The sequence below is a fragment of the Paramacrobiotus metropolitanus genome, unplaced genomic scaffold (assembly GCF_019649055.1).
Source record: "Paramacrobiotus metropolitanus isolate TYO unplaced genomic scaffold, Prichtersi_v1.0 Parri_scaffold0000070, whole genome shotgun sequence".
Lineage (NCBI taxonomy): Eukaryota > Metazoa > Tardigrada > Eutardigrada > Parachela > Macrobiotidae > Paramacrobiotus > Paramacrobiotus metropolitanus.
In genome coordinates, this window is record NW_026570290.1 from 523,177 (window position 1) to 538,094 (window position 14,918).

At 41.8% G+C, this 14,918-nt stretch overlaps 1 protein-coding gene across 1 annotated transcript; it reads right to left on the bottom strand.

Annotated features, from left to right (window-relative positions):
- Positions 1–523: 523 nt before the first annotated feature.
- On the bottom strand, positions 524–3,818 carry LOC129594693 (uncharacterized). The gene is made up of 4 exons (XM_055491464.1): positions 3,418–3,818; positions 1,994–2,581; positions 1,320–1,652; positions 524–598 (listed from the first exon to the last, which is right to left on the bottom strand). The coding sequence occupies exons 1-3, from the start codon at positions 3,754–3,756 to the stop codon at positions 1,497–1,499; spliced, it is 1,083 nt and encodes a 360-aa protein (XP_055347439.1). The 5' UTR covers positions 3,757–3,818; the 3' UTR covers positions 524–598; positions 1,320–1,496.
- Positions 3,819–14,918: the final 11,100 nt, after the last annotated feature.

Here is a 14,918-nt window from a genome sequence, read left to right on the forward strand (position 1 = left end):
CACATAAAGTGAAAAATAGTTAAAATACTCGTACATAGCAAAGATTTTGTTTAGTTCGGTATTGCGTGTTATTGGTTAAAAAACGCATATACAGTACTGCGGGTCAAATGTAGATTGCTCCGGTAGAGTGAACACTGAACGATATGGGCAGGTCTGGAAGCAATAGAGCTTAATAAGCAGATATAAAGCAGTAATATGGCTTGCTCATCCGGTTATTTCTTCACTAATTCTGATAGTGATGAACCTTATCAAATACACTAGTATGTATTAAAGCATCCTTTCAACGAAATGACAGACGCTCCTTCTCTCCTTCTGCAACCTTCGTACGTCGTGACATTACGGTAATCAATTTCACAGGATGGGATTACGTGGTAAAGGGCGCGGCTGACATCGGCGTCCACTTCCTTCCATTCATTGTTCTTGTGCTCGATAATTCAATAATTATATAAAGAACGCTTCGACGAAACAACTTACTGTATTTAGAAATATTTCCGATTTCCGAAGTGGAACTACTTACGTCTGGCGCAGGAATGGTGATCGAAAGGCCTTAGTTACCCAGTCGCAAACAATGATATGTAAAGGTCACTATAACAAGCAGCTGTACAAAACGTCATTGAAATTTGTGCAGAACCGTGTCTGAGCTAATTTATGGTAATTCATACGGATTATAGGCACTATAAAGCGCAGCGAGCATCAGTGCATCGAAGGATAAAATGACACATACGGTACTGTTAGCTTACCTTTGAAATGCTTTTGTATAAAGCTGGTTGTGCGCAGTAAATAAACAAATAATTTCAATCTGATTCTGATGCATTCTTGTTACTTTCTCCCGACAAAGCTGTCTTCTGTAACGGGCTACAAATGCTGTTGCCCAATAATTTAACAAATTAGGTCAAGCTTCTAATATGAACCGGTTATTATGAAGCAACTGGATAATTCATTTATGAGCTAGCGCTACTACGCGTGCTTATTTTAGACCCGACCTAAATACATCCCAGCTTTCCGCTCGTTGTTATGCGACAACAGAACCTTGTTACAAATATTTTTCACAAAAAAACTGTTGGCGCTTTCATGTTCTTTGTAAATTAACTGCTCAATTCGCGTATATTACATGATATTTGTTAGTATTGGTTCAGAGAACAATATAAAAAATCAACAGAAGCGTGAAAAAAATAAATCACCCGTTCAAGTTGTGAGGCTAATTATAACTGGCCACTAATTATAACTTGGTCAGTGGAAAAATCACGCAATTTTTGTATGTGAAAACGGCAAAATATCCCATTTTTATTGCAAAAAGTCTGAAACATTATCTTCATTACCGCATAATTAGTATCCCATCGACACTCGTACGTGTCGAGGATTTCGAACCACAGTATTGACTGACACTGATACGATGACATCTGATTACAATTAAACCCGCAAGTGTCCAACAAATACTCAAGAATTCTTGGACGATGCCGTCATGAGGGTATTATGGACTCCAAAGGTAGGCCATTTCAAATTAACGTTCCGTCTTGTACGGACCGTATAGTGGTCGTGTAGATGTTGGGGTTCACTTTTACCCCAAAGTCACGAAATTTTAAGTCCCGGATAGAGCTTATCCATCGTTTAAGCATGGAGCGATATTCTTGATTCATAGTGAAGAAGATAACCTGCAATCAGCGATATATCGATTGTTTACGATTATTCAGAAATCTTGTCGTGATTATATAATACGAGACTGCTAGAGCGAGGGTTACTGAGCCCATTTATTGGACCGTCATGGTTTTTACGAGGTGTCAGATATACAGGGATAGCTTTCCTCGTCCAATTGGGCGCCCAAAAATTATGCTGTTTTAAATAGCACGAGCAGAATGCCGGACACATCGAAGTATTGAAGTGCATTAGAGCCTTATTTAGAAACATCTAGTATAGCATGTCTTGCAAGTCCATCCACGGGAAATTACAAGGTACAGTACGTACTAAGTTTTTAACAAGTGCAATGCACGATTACCGGGTTGCCGCCGTATCCTAACAGAAAGACGAATCGTAACCACAGCGCCGTTTCCGGAGTTGGACGCGCTAGACCCCTGTCTTCAAAAACCATCAACAAAGGCTGTGGATAAAAGCAGACGCAATGCCAGAGTGACGACACCAATAGGACAAGCGTCAGTTGCAAGGAACGCCGGTACGACGCTGATGTCTGGTTAATTTGGCCCGAAAGCTTTTGCATAGCAACGAATCCAAACATCAGAGCGTAAATGCTCCACACCAACGCTAGCGGCAGATGTGAAACCAGTGTCTGGTGGATCTTCCGGGCTTCCGGGGTTCGGGGCTTAATAGCACAAACATTCGTCGGTGGGATCATTTCAAACCTCAATTCCCGACCAATTATGAGCGGAACAAAATTCGCGGCAGTGACGAGCCAAGTAACAAGGATGAAAATTATGTTTAAACTTTGCTTGGTCCAGTAGGCGCGGAAATGAATTGGAAAGCAGAGTGCGACTAAACGGTTTATGGCCAGGAATGCCAAAGAATAGTACCCGGCGGTACGGAATATTGCGAAAGGGGCTTGAATGAAAAAGCAGGCTGTTGGGGTGACCTTTGCAGAAACACACTTGATTAGAGATTACGCTTTAAACTAGTGCGTTACAGTGGCAATCTCACACGTCAGTAAATCAAAAAAAACTATCTCAAAAATTGCTTATACGAAAGAAATTAAACTTTAAAGTGTGTCAGTACTGTGCACACGCATCTGCAGATCATATATCTGTAGACCTTCTCTAGTACAAAATCAATGCACGGACAGGAAAATTTTGCTTTCGCGGGGCACTTTTTGCGTTATTTAAAGACATTCTATAGCTACGTCATCTGTGAAAAGTTTTCCTGTGCACAATCTTCGGTTGTACTTATGGGTGAAAATGTTCAAACGCAAGCATGCACCCCGAAAGTCTAATTATGGACTAATTTTACTGAAATTTTCCACATAAATGCGCAAAAGTGTAGAAATCCTTGTCACAGTGTACCAAATCACAGTTCTAGGACTGCTTTAAAAATATCAAAACTGGTTTTCCAGATTGAAGAAAAAACTGTAAAACTTTTAGCTCCCTGTTAGAACGATCATACATTTTGGAATTCTATTTTACACAGAACTCGCAAACCGCATATTGTACGTAAAAACAGTTCCCCCGTCTTCGCATAAAATCAGTTCGTCACAGTCTGTTATGAAACAACACAAGAAAGTTGTCGGAAAGAAGTTGTACCGCGGCACAATTTCTTAGTTTAAACAAACGTTTTGCTTAGAAAATAGTTTCTAATCTTTTTTTTAAAAAGTGTTCTGTAGTTCAAACAATAACTCAGCATTAAAATGGTGCTAAATATTTTAAATGAAGTTTTTGGTTTAAGTATAAAAGAGTCAGTAGCACACAACGCACTTACTGAATTTTCTGCATAAAGGATCTGCGTAAAGCTAATCGGATGATTAATGCAGCACATAACCATTTCCACAGCGGTGGCATGGACGATGAGCAGTCGCGTGCCGCTCCGATCCCGTCCAGTTTTTCGCTTGGACATTTGCCAGTGCTCCCATACAGCACCCATCAGCAGGATATATGCCGCTCCACCCAGTCCACAAACCGACATGGAAACACCATACCACACCATTAACTGCTGCTGATAGATAGTGCCGTTGATCTGGGTGGCATTTTGGATTGGTTCAAGAAAAGATGAATAATTTCGGTGCACATTAGTCGAATGATTGCCGCTTGGAGTCAACATAACTTACAACTGTGTAGTAAAAACGGTATGATGGACTGAGTGAAACATTCGTCTACCCTCGATTTTCTGAGTGGTGTTTTGTTGGTAATTGCTGCCGTTCACACCATCACAACTGCTTTGTAATTCGCAGTCAATCTGTTAATGCAGCTGCCAGCTATCAGCGTGGATCGTGTGGAAATATCGCATTACCGTGACGCACATTATCCTCCAGCCTGACGATGTTGCCAGAAAAATTCGAGTTGCATCCGCAGACTAATTTTGTTTGTCAGTTTTTCACGTTTCCGGCGTTCACCATTGATTATACCCAAGCGCTGCTCTTGGCGCTTTCTTGTTTGCAAATTATATGAAGTAATACAAGAAAACCTCTCGAGCACGGACGTCCTAATGATAAATTGTTCTATACAGCGCAAGTTAGGACGTTGTACGGAACAAAATAAATGTGCAATATTTAAAGAGTAAACCAATGTTATTGTATGGTACAATAGCATAAACACAGACATACTTACATTAATATTTTGTAAATGTGTGCTAAACATCCGGTATATTCTCGGCACATCATAGTAACCACCAATGACATCCTGCAATGGGACACAGATCACTTTCTGACGCAGACGGACACAGATCGCTTTCTGCATTGCGCTTCTTTATTCGCGGCGCTTCCTACCAAACCATCGATGACGTTATGCCTGCCGGCGGAAGTGACGTCATAAATATTACTTCCGTAACCGGTAACGTCGTGGCTGTTGCTTCTGCAACGAACTGCCGTAAGGAACTGTACATTTCTGCATTTATCCTGAATTTAGAGGACTTTTGCTACGCTCCGGTCGATCACTGGTTATTTCGACAGAAAACGTTTTAATGGTTTTGTAAAACGTTAATGGTACGTGACACAACCCGCCATTTATTCGACGGGCATCATTATTTATTTAATTAATTATTTCCGGTAATTGTATTCACTTTTAAATGGATACAATTACAACTACAACTTGAGAACACAATCACAAGGGATGCAAGTGGATACAGTACAACAGAATCCTCCATATGTTATAGTTTACTGTACGGGACGCGCCCGTTAAGGTTACAGCGTATTCACTTGTCAGGTGTATTTGTTTAAATGTATATGTAAAGGCAGATTTTACGTTTTTTATATTAGGGGGACTACAGCTTCTTACCGGATTGCCAGCATATCCTAATAAATTATGATGATGAACTACACCCACACCGCCGGATTACCGCAGCACCGTGCCACTGCGGTCGAAAAGTATCAGCGCCGAACGCGGAAAAAACCAGACAGCGCCGCCACAAGCAGGATTAGTGCCAGCTGAAATGATCGCCGGTAGAACGAAGATTTGCGGTTGTTTCGCCCAAATAACCTTTGACCACCAACAAATCCGATCAGCAGGGCGTAGGTGACTCCCGTCAGCGTTAGCGGCAAATACGTAGTTGGCAGCTTGAATGCTACCGGCCTTCGGGGTGATGGCTTTAACGTAGCAAACATTTAGCGGTGGGGTCATCTCGAATCTCGATACCCAGCCAAACATTACAGGAATATACTGTAAAATTTAATAGCGTCACGGATGAGCCAGTTGATTAAGATGATATTTGGGTTTGTCTAGCCCAATACGCGCGGAAGAGAGCGGGAATGCAGACGGCTGCAAAACAATTAAAAGCCAAGATAGCCGATGAACAGTTACCTACTGTACAGAATATTGCGGCGGGTAGTGTAGAAAAATGCATAGTGTTGGAGTCACCTTTAAAACTAAATATTTTGTAAAGTAATTTAATTCACAGCCGTAATAAGTCGTGCATACGACTACGAGCGCAAAATTTTTACGAAAGATGCAATCGATTTATTTTTAATAATTACAATAGTAAAATTAATTGGCAGATAATTTTCGAAATAGCCATCTTTCCTTTAAAATTTTATTATATCATGACGCATTACTACCACACCGGTAAAGTGCTGCACAGTATTCAGTAGATTCCTTACCGGATACTGCCCATACAAGATCCGCGTAAAACTGGCAGGATGAATAATACAGCACATAACAATCTCCACCACTGCGGCATGGACGATCTGCAGTCGCGTGCCGCTGCAATCACGTCCAATTTTCCACTTTGACACCTGCCAGTGTTCCCAGGCAAGACCCATTAACTTAATGCATATCGCTCCTCCCACTCCACAAAATGACATAGAAACACCGTATCACACGGTTAAATTGGTTTCATACTTCCCTTAACGTTACCGGTTTAGGATGTGTTGCTGAGTGCATGACAGAGGAACGAATAATTGCGGGGAAAATTGGTCGGATAACCTTGGAAAAATGAGCGGTTGTAATTATTGTAACAAATCAACAGAAAAATGAGCGGTTGTAATCCTTTGGACCGCGAGCAATGGACACCGTATGGTCGAAACACTAATCGTAAGTATACTTTATAAAAGAAGCGTTATATCTCTTGATAGCGGTTGCGGGTACATCCTGTACTGTTCACCGTCCCAGGAAATGTGTAGTACGGCTGTGTGTGGAATCATTAAGATGATCAAATAAATTATTAGTCGCCCCTCATTTATGGTTAACCTTTTTACCACAGGACGAAGCCGGAAGGCAGTGTACATTACAGTATCTGTATACCTGTGCGATCCAGTGTGCAGCTTTTTGATCAAGTAGTTTATTGATAAAAAAGAAGTAATGTTTACTAGTTTATACATTTATTCGGCCCAGTGGCCAGTTCAGCTAACAATGAGCTTGCGCAGGTAGAAACCACTTAAAATGATTCAAAATTTAAATAGAAAACAAAGTTAACGTAATCTACAAAGTTAACGTAATTCGTGTTTACTAGTTAACGTAACCTACAAAGTGGTTACAATTAACGATGTTAATTGGTTTTAATGTTAGCTGGAGGTTGTGTGCTCCCGCTCTTTCCTTTCGCCTTCTGTAGCCAGTTACCTGAGTCGGTGGTGGCGCTGCGCCGCTAAGGCCGCTTAGATCTACGCGGCCGCCGCCTTACACGCGCCGACGCCGGCCGTTTGCACTCGGCACTGTTCCTGTGCCCGCACTTGGTTCTGCTTTTGGTTCGGCATTTGCATTTGTTCTGTCACTGCATTTCTGTTCGTGTGCGCGCGAGTGATTTTGTTCTTTACCACCCGCCACACCCTGCTGTACTTTGTTGTTATTTCGCATTGCTCAATAAAGGGGTCTTCGATTGCGCAGGGCACTGGTCGCTCTCTTCCGCCGACCACCGGTCGGCCGGCTTCTCGCTGACCCACGGTCACCGCACACAGCCGCTCACAAGGGTACCAGTCGCCCAGCAGCCGGGGCTCCAGCGCCCACAGTGGTCACCGGAAGCGGTAACATTAAGTAGTAGTTGACGGGGTTTTATTCAGGCAATAGCCAATTAAACGTAACAAAAAGCCTGCGCCGAAAGACACTAATTAAAAAGTTTGAATTTTAAAAGTAGTAGTTAACTTATTCGTGAATCATTTTCTGTAATGTAACAACTGTACTGCGACTAGCGAAATTCGTCGGTGTGCTTATATAATAATGCATTTATACATAAAGTATTTTATTAGTAAATGTTTCAAGTCAAGTGTATTTTATGCTCCAAAAGAAAACCGCTTTGCTAGTCAAGACAGGGAACGGTATTGGCAGATGTGGAAGATGTACATTGTTCAAGAAACAAACAGTAGTACGGTTTGCCATTTGTGCTATCTCTTCGTTTATTACGAGAGTGATAAACTTATACCATTATTAAAGAGTCATTTCAACAAAATGACAGAATTCTTCTACAACCTTCCTATGACGTGACATTACGGTAATCAATATCGTTGGACGGGAATATGTGATGAAGGGCGCGCCTGACATCGGCGCCCACCTCCTTCCAACCATCCTTTGCTCGACAACTCTATATTATACAAAACAATGCTTCGACGAAAGAATTTACTACTTGTAGAAATATTTCCGATGTCCGAAAAATATCTGCTTACGTTTGATGCAGGAATGGTGAAAGGCGTTTCCCAGTAGCACTCAATAATGTGTAAAGGTCACTGTAACAAGCAGCCGTGCAAGCTTCTTTGCACTTTGTGAAGAACCGTGTCTTACCGTAATTCGTACGGATTGGAGGCTCTATAAGTATTGATTATTACAACGACCCTCAATGCATCGGAACATGAAATGTTTGACACTTACCTTTGGAATGCGTTGGTAAAGACTTCTTGTGTGCTGTAGGCAAACAAGCGGTTTCAGTCTGATTTTCATACGATGTTTTTCACTCCGATTTCATACAATCTTGTTACTTTTTCGTGCCAAAGTTCTAGCAGGCTGTGCTAATCATGGTCGGGACATTACGCAATAATTTATTAATCAAAAAATATGCAAAAATACTGGGCAATCTTCCGCGCAGTAGCGTCAAGTTATTAATAAAACATATGCCGGGTTAGCGCTGCTAGGCGTGAACCAAAATCCATCGCAACTTTTCGCTTGTTGTTATGCGACAACATAACTCTGTTGTAAATAACTGCCACAAAAAGCTGTTGGCGTTGTCATGTTCTTTTGAAAATTAGATGCTCGATTCGTGAATCATGGTTTCATGAGTATTTCTATACAACCAGGGCAACCAGGGGACGTGTAAAAGTGCACACTTGCGGTACGTGACGCGGATTAAATTTTCCAAATTATGAACTTATGAACTTTACAAAAGCCGAAAATTCAAATATTAAGGAGCAATGTGAAATTCGTGCTGTGTAAGTGAGTTCGAAGCTGCCAAATTGTAGTACTTGTACCAATCATTGCGCTACCAGAGTATCTTATACTAAGTATTTTATTGTTTTTGTTATCAGGCAGGAATTTGAGCATTACATCCGTTCAGAGGCTCAGTACAGGACGATCACCTGACCTTGTTATACTCAGATTTTTTCGAAGAATCTTTTTCGTTATAAGGGGGTGCGCCAGGCCCATAAACGACTATATTAAAAAAATTTTGCGATGGCCATTGCCCCCTGGCCGAGAGCTTCCTTTAATGTATACGCCGTACGGACTTTTTCAGACGCCGCGTCTTGTTCACGCCGTCGTACGAGTACATAATTATATAGTTCGAGATATTCATGATGGTCAGTGGAGAAAATCACGCAAGTGCTAATTGTTAAATATTCATTTCAGTGCAAAAACATCCTTCATTCCTTACCGCAAAAGCGGTACCCCACGGCCACAATCACAAATACGAAGCTTTCAAACTACTATTTTCAACAACTAAGCAAGGATTATTGGATTACTGTATTTATTACTGTAGGTCAAAAGGTAGACCACGTCAAATCAAGTTTCCGTCTTGTACGAGCGGAAGTGGACGAGTTGATACTGGGGTTCACTTTTATCCTGCAGCCGCGACATATCAAGTTCTGGGTAGAGCTCCCCCATCGTTTGAGCATGGAGCGGTATTGTCGATTCATAATGAAAAAGATAACCTGCAATCAGCATTCAGCAATATCCCATCTGTTAACGATTGCCTATTCACAAATTTTATCGTAAATTTTTGCGAGACTGCTAGATGCGGATTATTGAGTTATTGGGTTATGCCACTTGTTGCGCGTAAAACGGCAGCAAGTTTGCTGCGGGGACACAGTTTCACGGAAAGGAGGGAGTGGACTTCATAATTTTCGTAAGAAATTCGAGAAGCAGTTACGGCAGGGAGACATTCGCCGAGGATAACTGGAAACATGACATGTGGCCACGACATTTCACCGCAAATTCATCTCGCCCGCCGGACATTTAGCCGGCGGACATAGCACCGCAAGATATTTGCCAGTAATGCCAGGATAGTGCCATATTTCTCAAAAACTGATATCAGTATCACTGGGTAGAATAAAATCTATACTATTCAAATAAATTTTTTGTTTTCCGGTAAGTATTACCAGTTTTTTGTAAAAGTTGTGTAAAGTTAGTATGGGAAAACGTTCGGTGATGTCTAGCCGCGCGCATCAGAAATGCCGCCCATCGCGCATCTGAGATACCGATCTTCATTTCAAACCTGAGCGCTGGCCTTTCTGTACGGCAGGTACGTTAGCGACAAAACAAAAATTTTTTCACTGCAGTTTTTGACTTACATAAAGCGCCGACGAATTATGATTATCTTCAAAATTTTTTGAGTCTAGCCATCTCTGAATTCAATTTTTCTGGTTCGTAGAAACAGAAACAAAACGATATGTCTGGACTCAGAAAGTAAGCCGCTCAATGCTCAGTAGATGCAGCTCACTTCACTTCAGCTCGCACTGAATCCGCATATTATCTGCCAACTGATAACCATGTGATGCAGCATATCCGCGATCTGCGTTTGAAGTGAAGATCGGTATCTCGGATGCGCGATGGGCGGCATTGCTGATGTGCGCGGCTAGATGTCACCGAACGTTTTCCCATACTAACTTCACACGACTTTTACAAAAAACTGGTAATACTTACCGGAAAACAAAAAATTTATTTGAATAGTATAGATTTTATTCTACCCAGTGATACTGATATCAGTTTTTGAGGAATATGGCACTATCCTGGCATTACTGGTTAGTAGCAAGGCTGTGCCGACGCCGAGACATGTTGACTTTGAGACAATTCGTTCATTTAGCTCAACAAAACAGTCCAGAAAACTAAGAAAACCCAGGGAAGCTTTGAAAAAACCAAAAAATCTAAGAATACAGTACCTACGAGAAACTCAGAAAAATCAGACACCTAAGAAAAGAGAGAAAAATACGAAACATAAGAGCCCAGAAATCAAGGAAAACTAAGAAAAACTGAGATACTTAGAAAACCTGGGAAGCCTTTGAAAACCAAGCGTGTTGAGTTTTCGCATCATTTGAGATCATAAAACGAAATGTCCGTAATCAGACGTCGACTACAGGAAAATGCAGCAAGGTGAAAAAGTCCAGAACAACATGCCCCATCCTCGAAGTGTCTCATCTTCCGCATGTCCCGCGGTGAAATGTATGGGTATTCTCCGGGAGATAAATATGGCCACACTTCGTACACCGGTAGGCGGTACTCCATGTGGTCTCGTGTAGCCAACTGTAGTTTTGTTAAGTTTCCTGTAGTGTGTGCAGCCACCGGTAGTCCATCATGTACTATGTAGTCTGATGTAACCACCTGTTGTCTTGTGACGTTTCTTGTAGTTTTTTGTAGTAACTAGTAGTTTACAGTAAATAGTTTTCTGTAGTCTGTGTAGTCGCCGGTAGTTTGCGTAATCTTCTGTAATCTCGGTAGATTGTGTAGCCCCGGTAATGCTCTGTAGTTTTTGTAATTAGGTGTATGCAGTGGAATCTAAAGTACTTCGGAAGTACAGATTGTCTGCGTAGTCACCGGTAGTTTTGTAGTCACGAGCAGTCAGCGTACTCTTCTGTAGCCCCTACAATTTTCCGATATATGGGGTTGTCTAGTCCTTTTAATGGTCAATTTGCCTTTTAACGGTCAGTCCAAGAAGTGTTAAAAAATTTTTTTAAAAAAACCTAAGAAATCAAAGAAAAACTAAGAAAAGGCTAAGAAATTTAAAAAATCACCTAGCAAACAAAATAAAACAACCTGCAGAATCTAAGGAACTGAGGCCATCCAAACTTTTTGGGTTTCCGTAGGTTCCTTAGATTCTGTAGGTTATTTTTAGTTTGTTTGGTTTAGATGGATTACCGGTGGGTACACAGCCTACAGAATATTCCTGGGTTACAAATGCTACGTGTGGTTACGTACATGAGCTATGCTTGACTGCAGACACTTTGTATTGAATACAGTCTGCAAGCAAAACAGTTACTGTAGCCGCCCGCACAAGTTGCCCCACAGAGTGAGGTATACGGATGTTTGGCCTCACATTGCTCGCTGTTCAGCGCAGTGTGTGCAAAGGCAGCGGCCGGATCTGCCAATGGAGCAACTTGTGCGGGCGGCTACAGTACTAGAACTACGGGTGACTATAGCTACGCTCACTACGGTGATCTACGGGGCTGCGAGCTAATAATGTGGACCAAAAAATAGCCGTGTACGAAATGTGCCATAGGTGAACGTACCAACCATAGGGTGGGGGGGGGCGGGAAATTTATGTACCTATTACTTTACAACGCAAAATCTTTGAGCAAGGCACGATTACCGGATTGCCCCCATATCCTAGTAGAAAGACGAATCGTAACCACAGAGCCGCGTGCGGGGTTAGACGCGCTAGACCCTTGTCTTCGAAGAGCGTCAACAGAGGCTGTGGATAAAAGCAGATACAGTGCCAGAGTGCCGATACCAACAGGACGAGCGCCAGTTGCAAGGAGCGCCGATACGACGCTGATGTCTGGTTAATTCGGCCCGAAAGCTTTTGCACAGCAACGAATCCAAGCATTAGCGCATAAATACTCCACACCAACGCTAATGGTAGATGTGAGACCAGCGTCTGGTGGATCTTGCGGGCTTCCGGAGTTCGGGGCTTAATACCACAAACATTCGTCGGTGGGATCATTTCAAACCTCAATTCCCGACCAATTATGAGCGGAACAAAATTTGCGGCAGTGACGAGCCACGTAACAAGGATGAACATTATGTTTAGGCTTTGCTTAGTCCAATTGGAACGGAAATGAATGGGAAAGCAGAGTGCGACAAAACGGTTTATGGCCAGGAAGGCCGAGGAATAGTAGCCGGCGGTACGGAATATCGCGAAAGGGGCTTGAATGAAGAAGCATACTATTGGGGTGACCTTTGCAGAAACAAACATGATTAGACACTTTAAGCCAGTGAAAACATAGTAAATTAAATGAATTGTTTATAATTATACGTAAGGGAAGTGTGCCGGTACCGTGCACACGTAGATCAGGTAGATCTAGTAGAAAATAAATGTGCATAAACGGAAAATCTCGTTTTCGCAGAACACTTTTTACTTTCTTTTATGAGATCCTTTAGCTAAATGATTTATGAAAAGTTTTTCTGCACGCAGTATTCGGTTGGGTAATTATGTGTGAAATAAAAATTCAAAATGTTTAAACGCAAGATGTGCCCCGAAAGTCTAATTATGGGCTGAATTCATTCAAATTTTTCACGTAAATGAGCAGAAGTATAAAGATTTATTTTACGTGCGCCAAATCAGAGTTCTATAAGATTGCTTTAAAAATTCCAAAATTGGTATAAAAAGGTTGAAAAAAGGGCTGTAAAGCTTTGGTTCGCTGTAAGAACGATCAAACATTTTGGAATTTTATTTTACCCAGAACTTTCTAACCGGATCTTGAACGTAGAAACAGTTTCTCCACTTTGCTTAAAATCATTTCGCCACAAATTGTTACCAAACAACGCAAAAATGTTTTTGGGAGTGCGCGAAAGCCATAAAGTGCTGGTTTCTATACATGTATTTCGTACCATGTTCCGCGGCACACTTTCTTTCGTTAGTTTTGACTAATTCTTTTCCTAGAAAATATTTTTGAATCTGTTTTTAAAAAACACGTTATATTCCGTAGTTCAAACAGTACTTAACTTAACGTTATAATGTTGCGAAAGATTTTAGACGGATTTTTGACAACACACACTGCAAAGTGATTGTCTTACTGGATATTCTGCGTAAAGGGTCTGTGTAAAGCTGATAGGGCAGCTGATGCAGCACATAACCATTTCCACAGAGGTGGCATGGACGATGAGCAGTCTTGTGCCGCTGCGATCGCGTCCAGTTCTCCGCTTGGACATTTGCCAGTGTTTCCATACGGCAACCATCAGCAGGATACATGACGCTCCTCCGAGTGCACAAAACGACATGGAAACACCATACCACAAAATCAACTGCTGCTGGTAGTTAGTGCCGCTGATTTGGGTGGTATTTCGGATTAATTCAGGTAAAGATGAATAATTTCGGTGCACATTAGTCGAATGATTGCCGCTTGTAGTCGTCATAACTTACTAACATTGAGTAGTAAAAACGATGTGATGGGGTAAGCGAAACATTCATATATCTTCGATTTTCTGACTTGTGCTTTGTTGGTAAGTGCTGCAGTTCACATCATCACAAAACCAAACCCAGCTGTTTTGTAAGACGCAGTTAATCTGTTAATGCAACTGTCAGCGTGGATGGCGTGGAATATCGCATTACCGTGACGCACATTATTCTAGAGCCTGACGAAGTTACCAGAAAAATTCCAGTTACATCCGCAGATTGATTTTTTGTTTGTTAGATTTGCACACTGCCGACGTTCACCATTGGTCATACCCACATGCTGCTGCTCTAGGGGCTTTCGCCTTTCTTGTGTTAGTGGGACAGTGTACTGCGGCAAATTGTATGATCCTGAAGTAATTTCATGAATCTACTGTCAGAAAAATTTCTGGCCACCACCTCTGGTGGTCGGACGAAAGTTCTGTAATTTATTGGATGACACACTAACCCGATAACATCACAATATGAACATACGCCCAATCGCTAATACAAATAAGGACGAACAGTGTCGGCTTTTGATTGAACCGGTAGGAAACAGGAAACTAAACCGCCCATAAACGGTTTAGGGTTATCGGAAGATGAGCGTTACAGGCAACACCTTCTAGAAAGAACAGGCGTTTATTCAAAGGAAGTCTGAAAAAAGCTTTTGCGACAACCTGTAGCATAATGCACCGACTATAAAGTAAGTATGTCAACACATTCCTCTCATACAAGCTTGATAATATCATAATATTATCTGAATCCTGAAAGGCAATCGTTTTCGGGTGATGACCTTGTGTTAGTGTGTTATTGTGCAGTACTTTATACTGTACCTGGACGGGAACGTTCACGTTCGCACATTCTCAAACACTACTATTTTACAGTGTTTATGACAATATGTTGCCCAATGATTTGTATATCACCACCATTCTGAGTTCACTGAACTCAGAGTGGCTTGCGGTTTGTGCACTCGCGGCCTCAGGCCGCAAGTGCACAAACCGCAAGCGCTTATTAAGGGATTTGGCCCGGTACATAGTACCAAATTCGGGCACATACACGGGAACTTTTGCTGTCGCGCACTCCCAAACACTTTTTTGCATTGCTTTATGACATTCTCTAGCCAAAGGATTCGTATACATAGGCAAAAAAACCGTTTGTGCGCGCAACATCCGGTTCAGGAGTTATTAGTGAAATAAAATTCCAAAGGTTTAAACGCGCGGAGGTGCACCAAAAGTCTCGTTATGAACCGATGCTCTTCAAATTTTGCACGA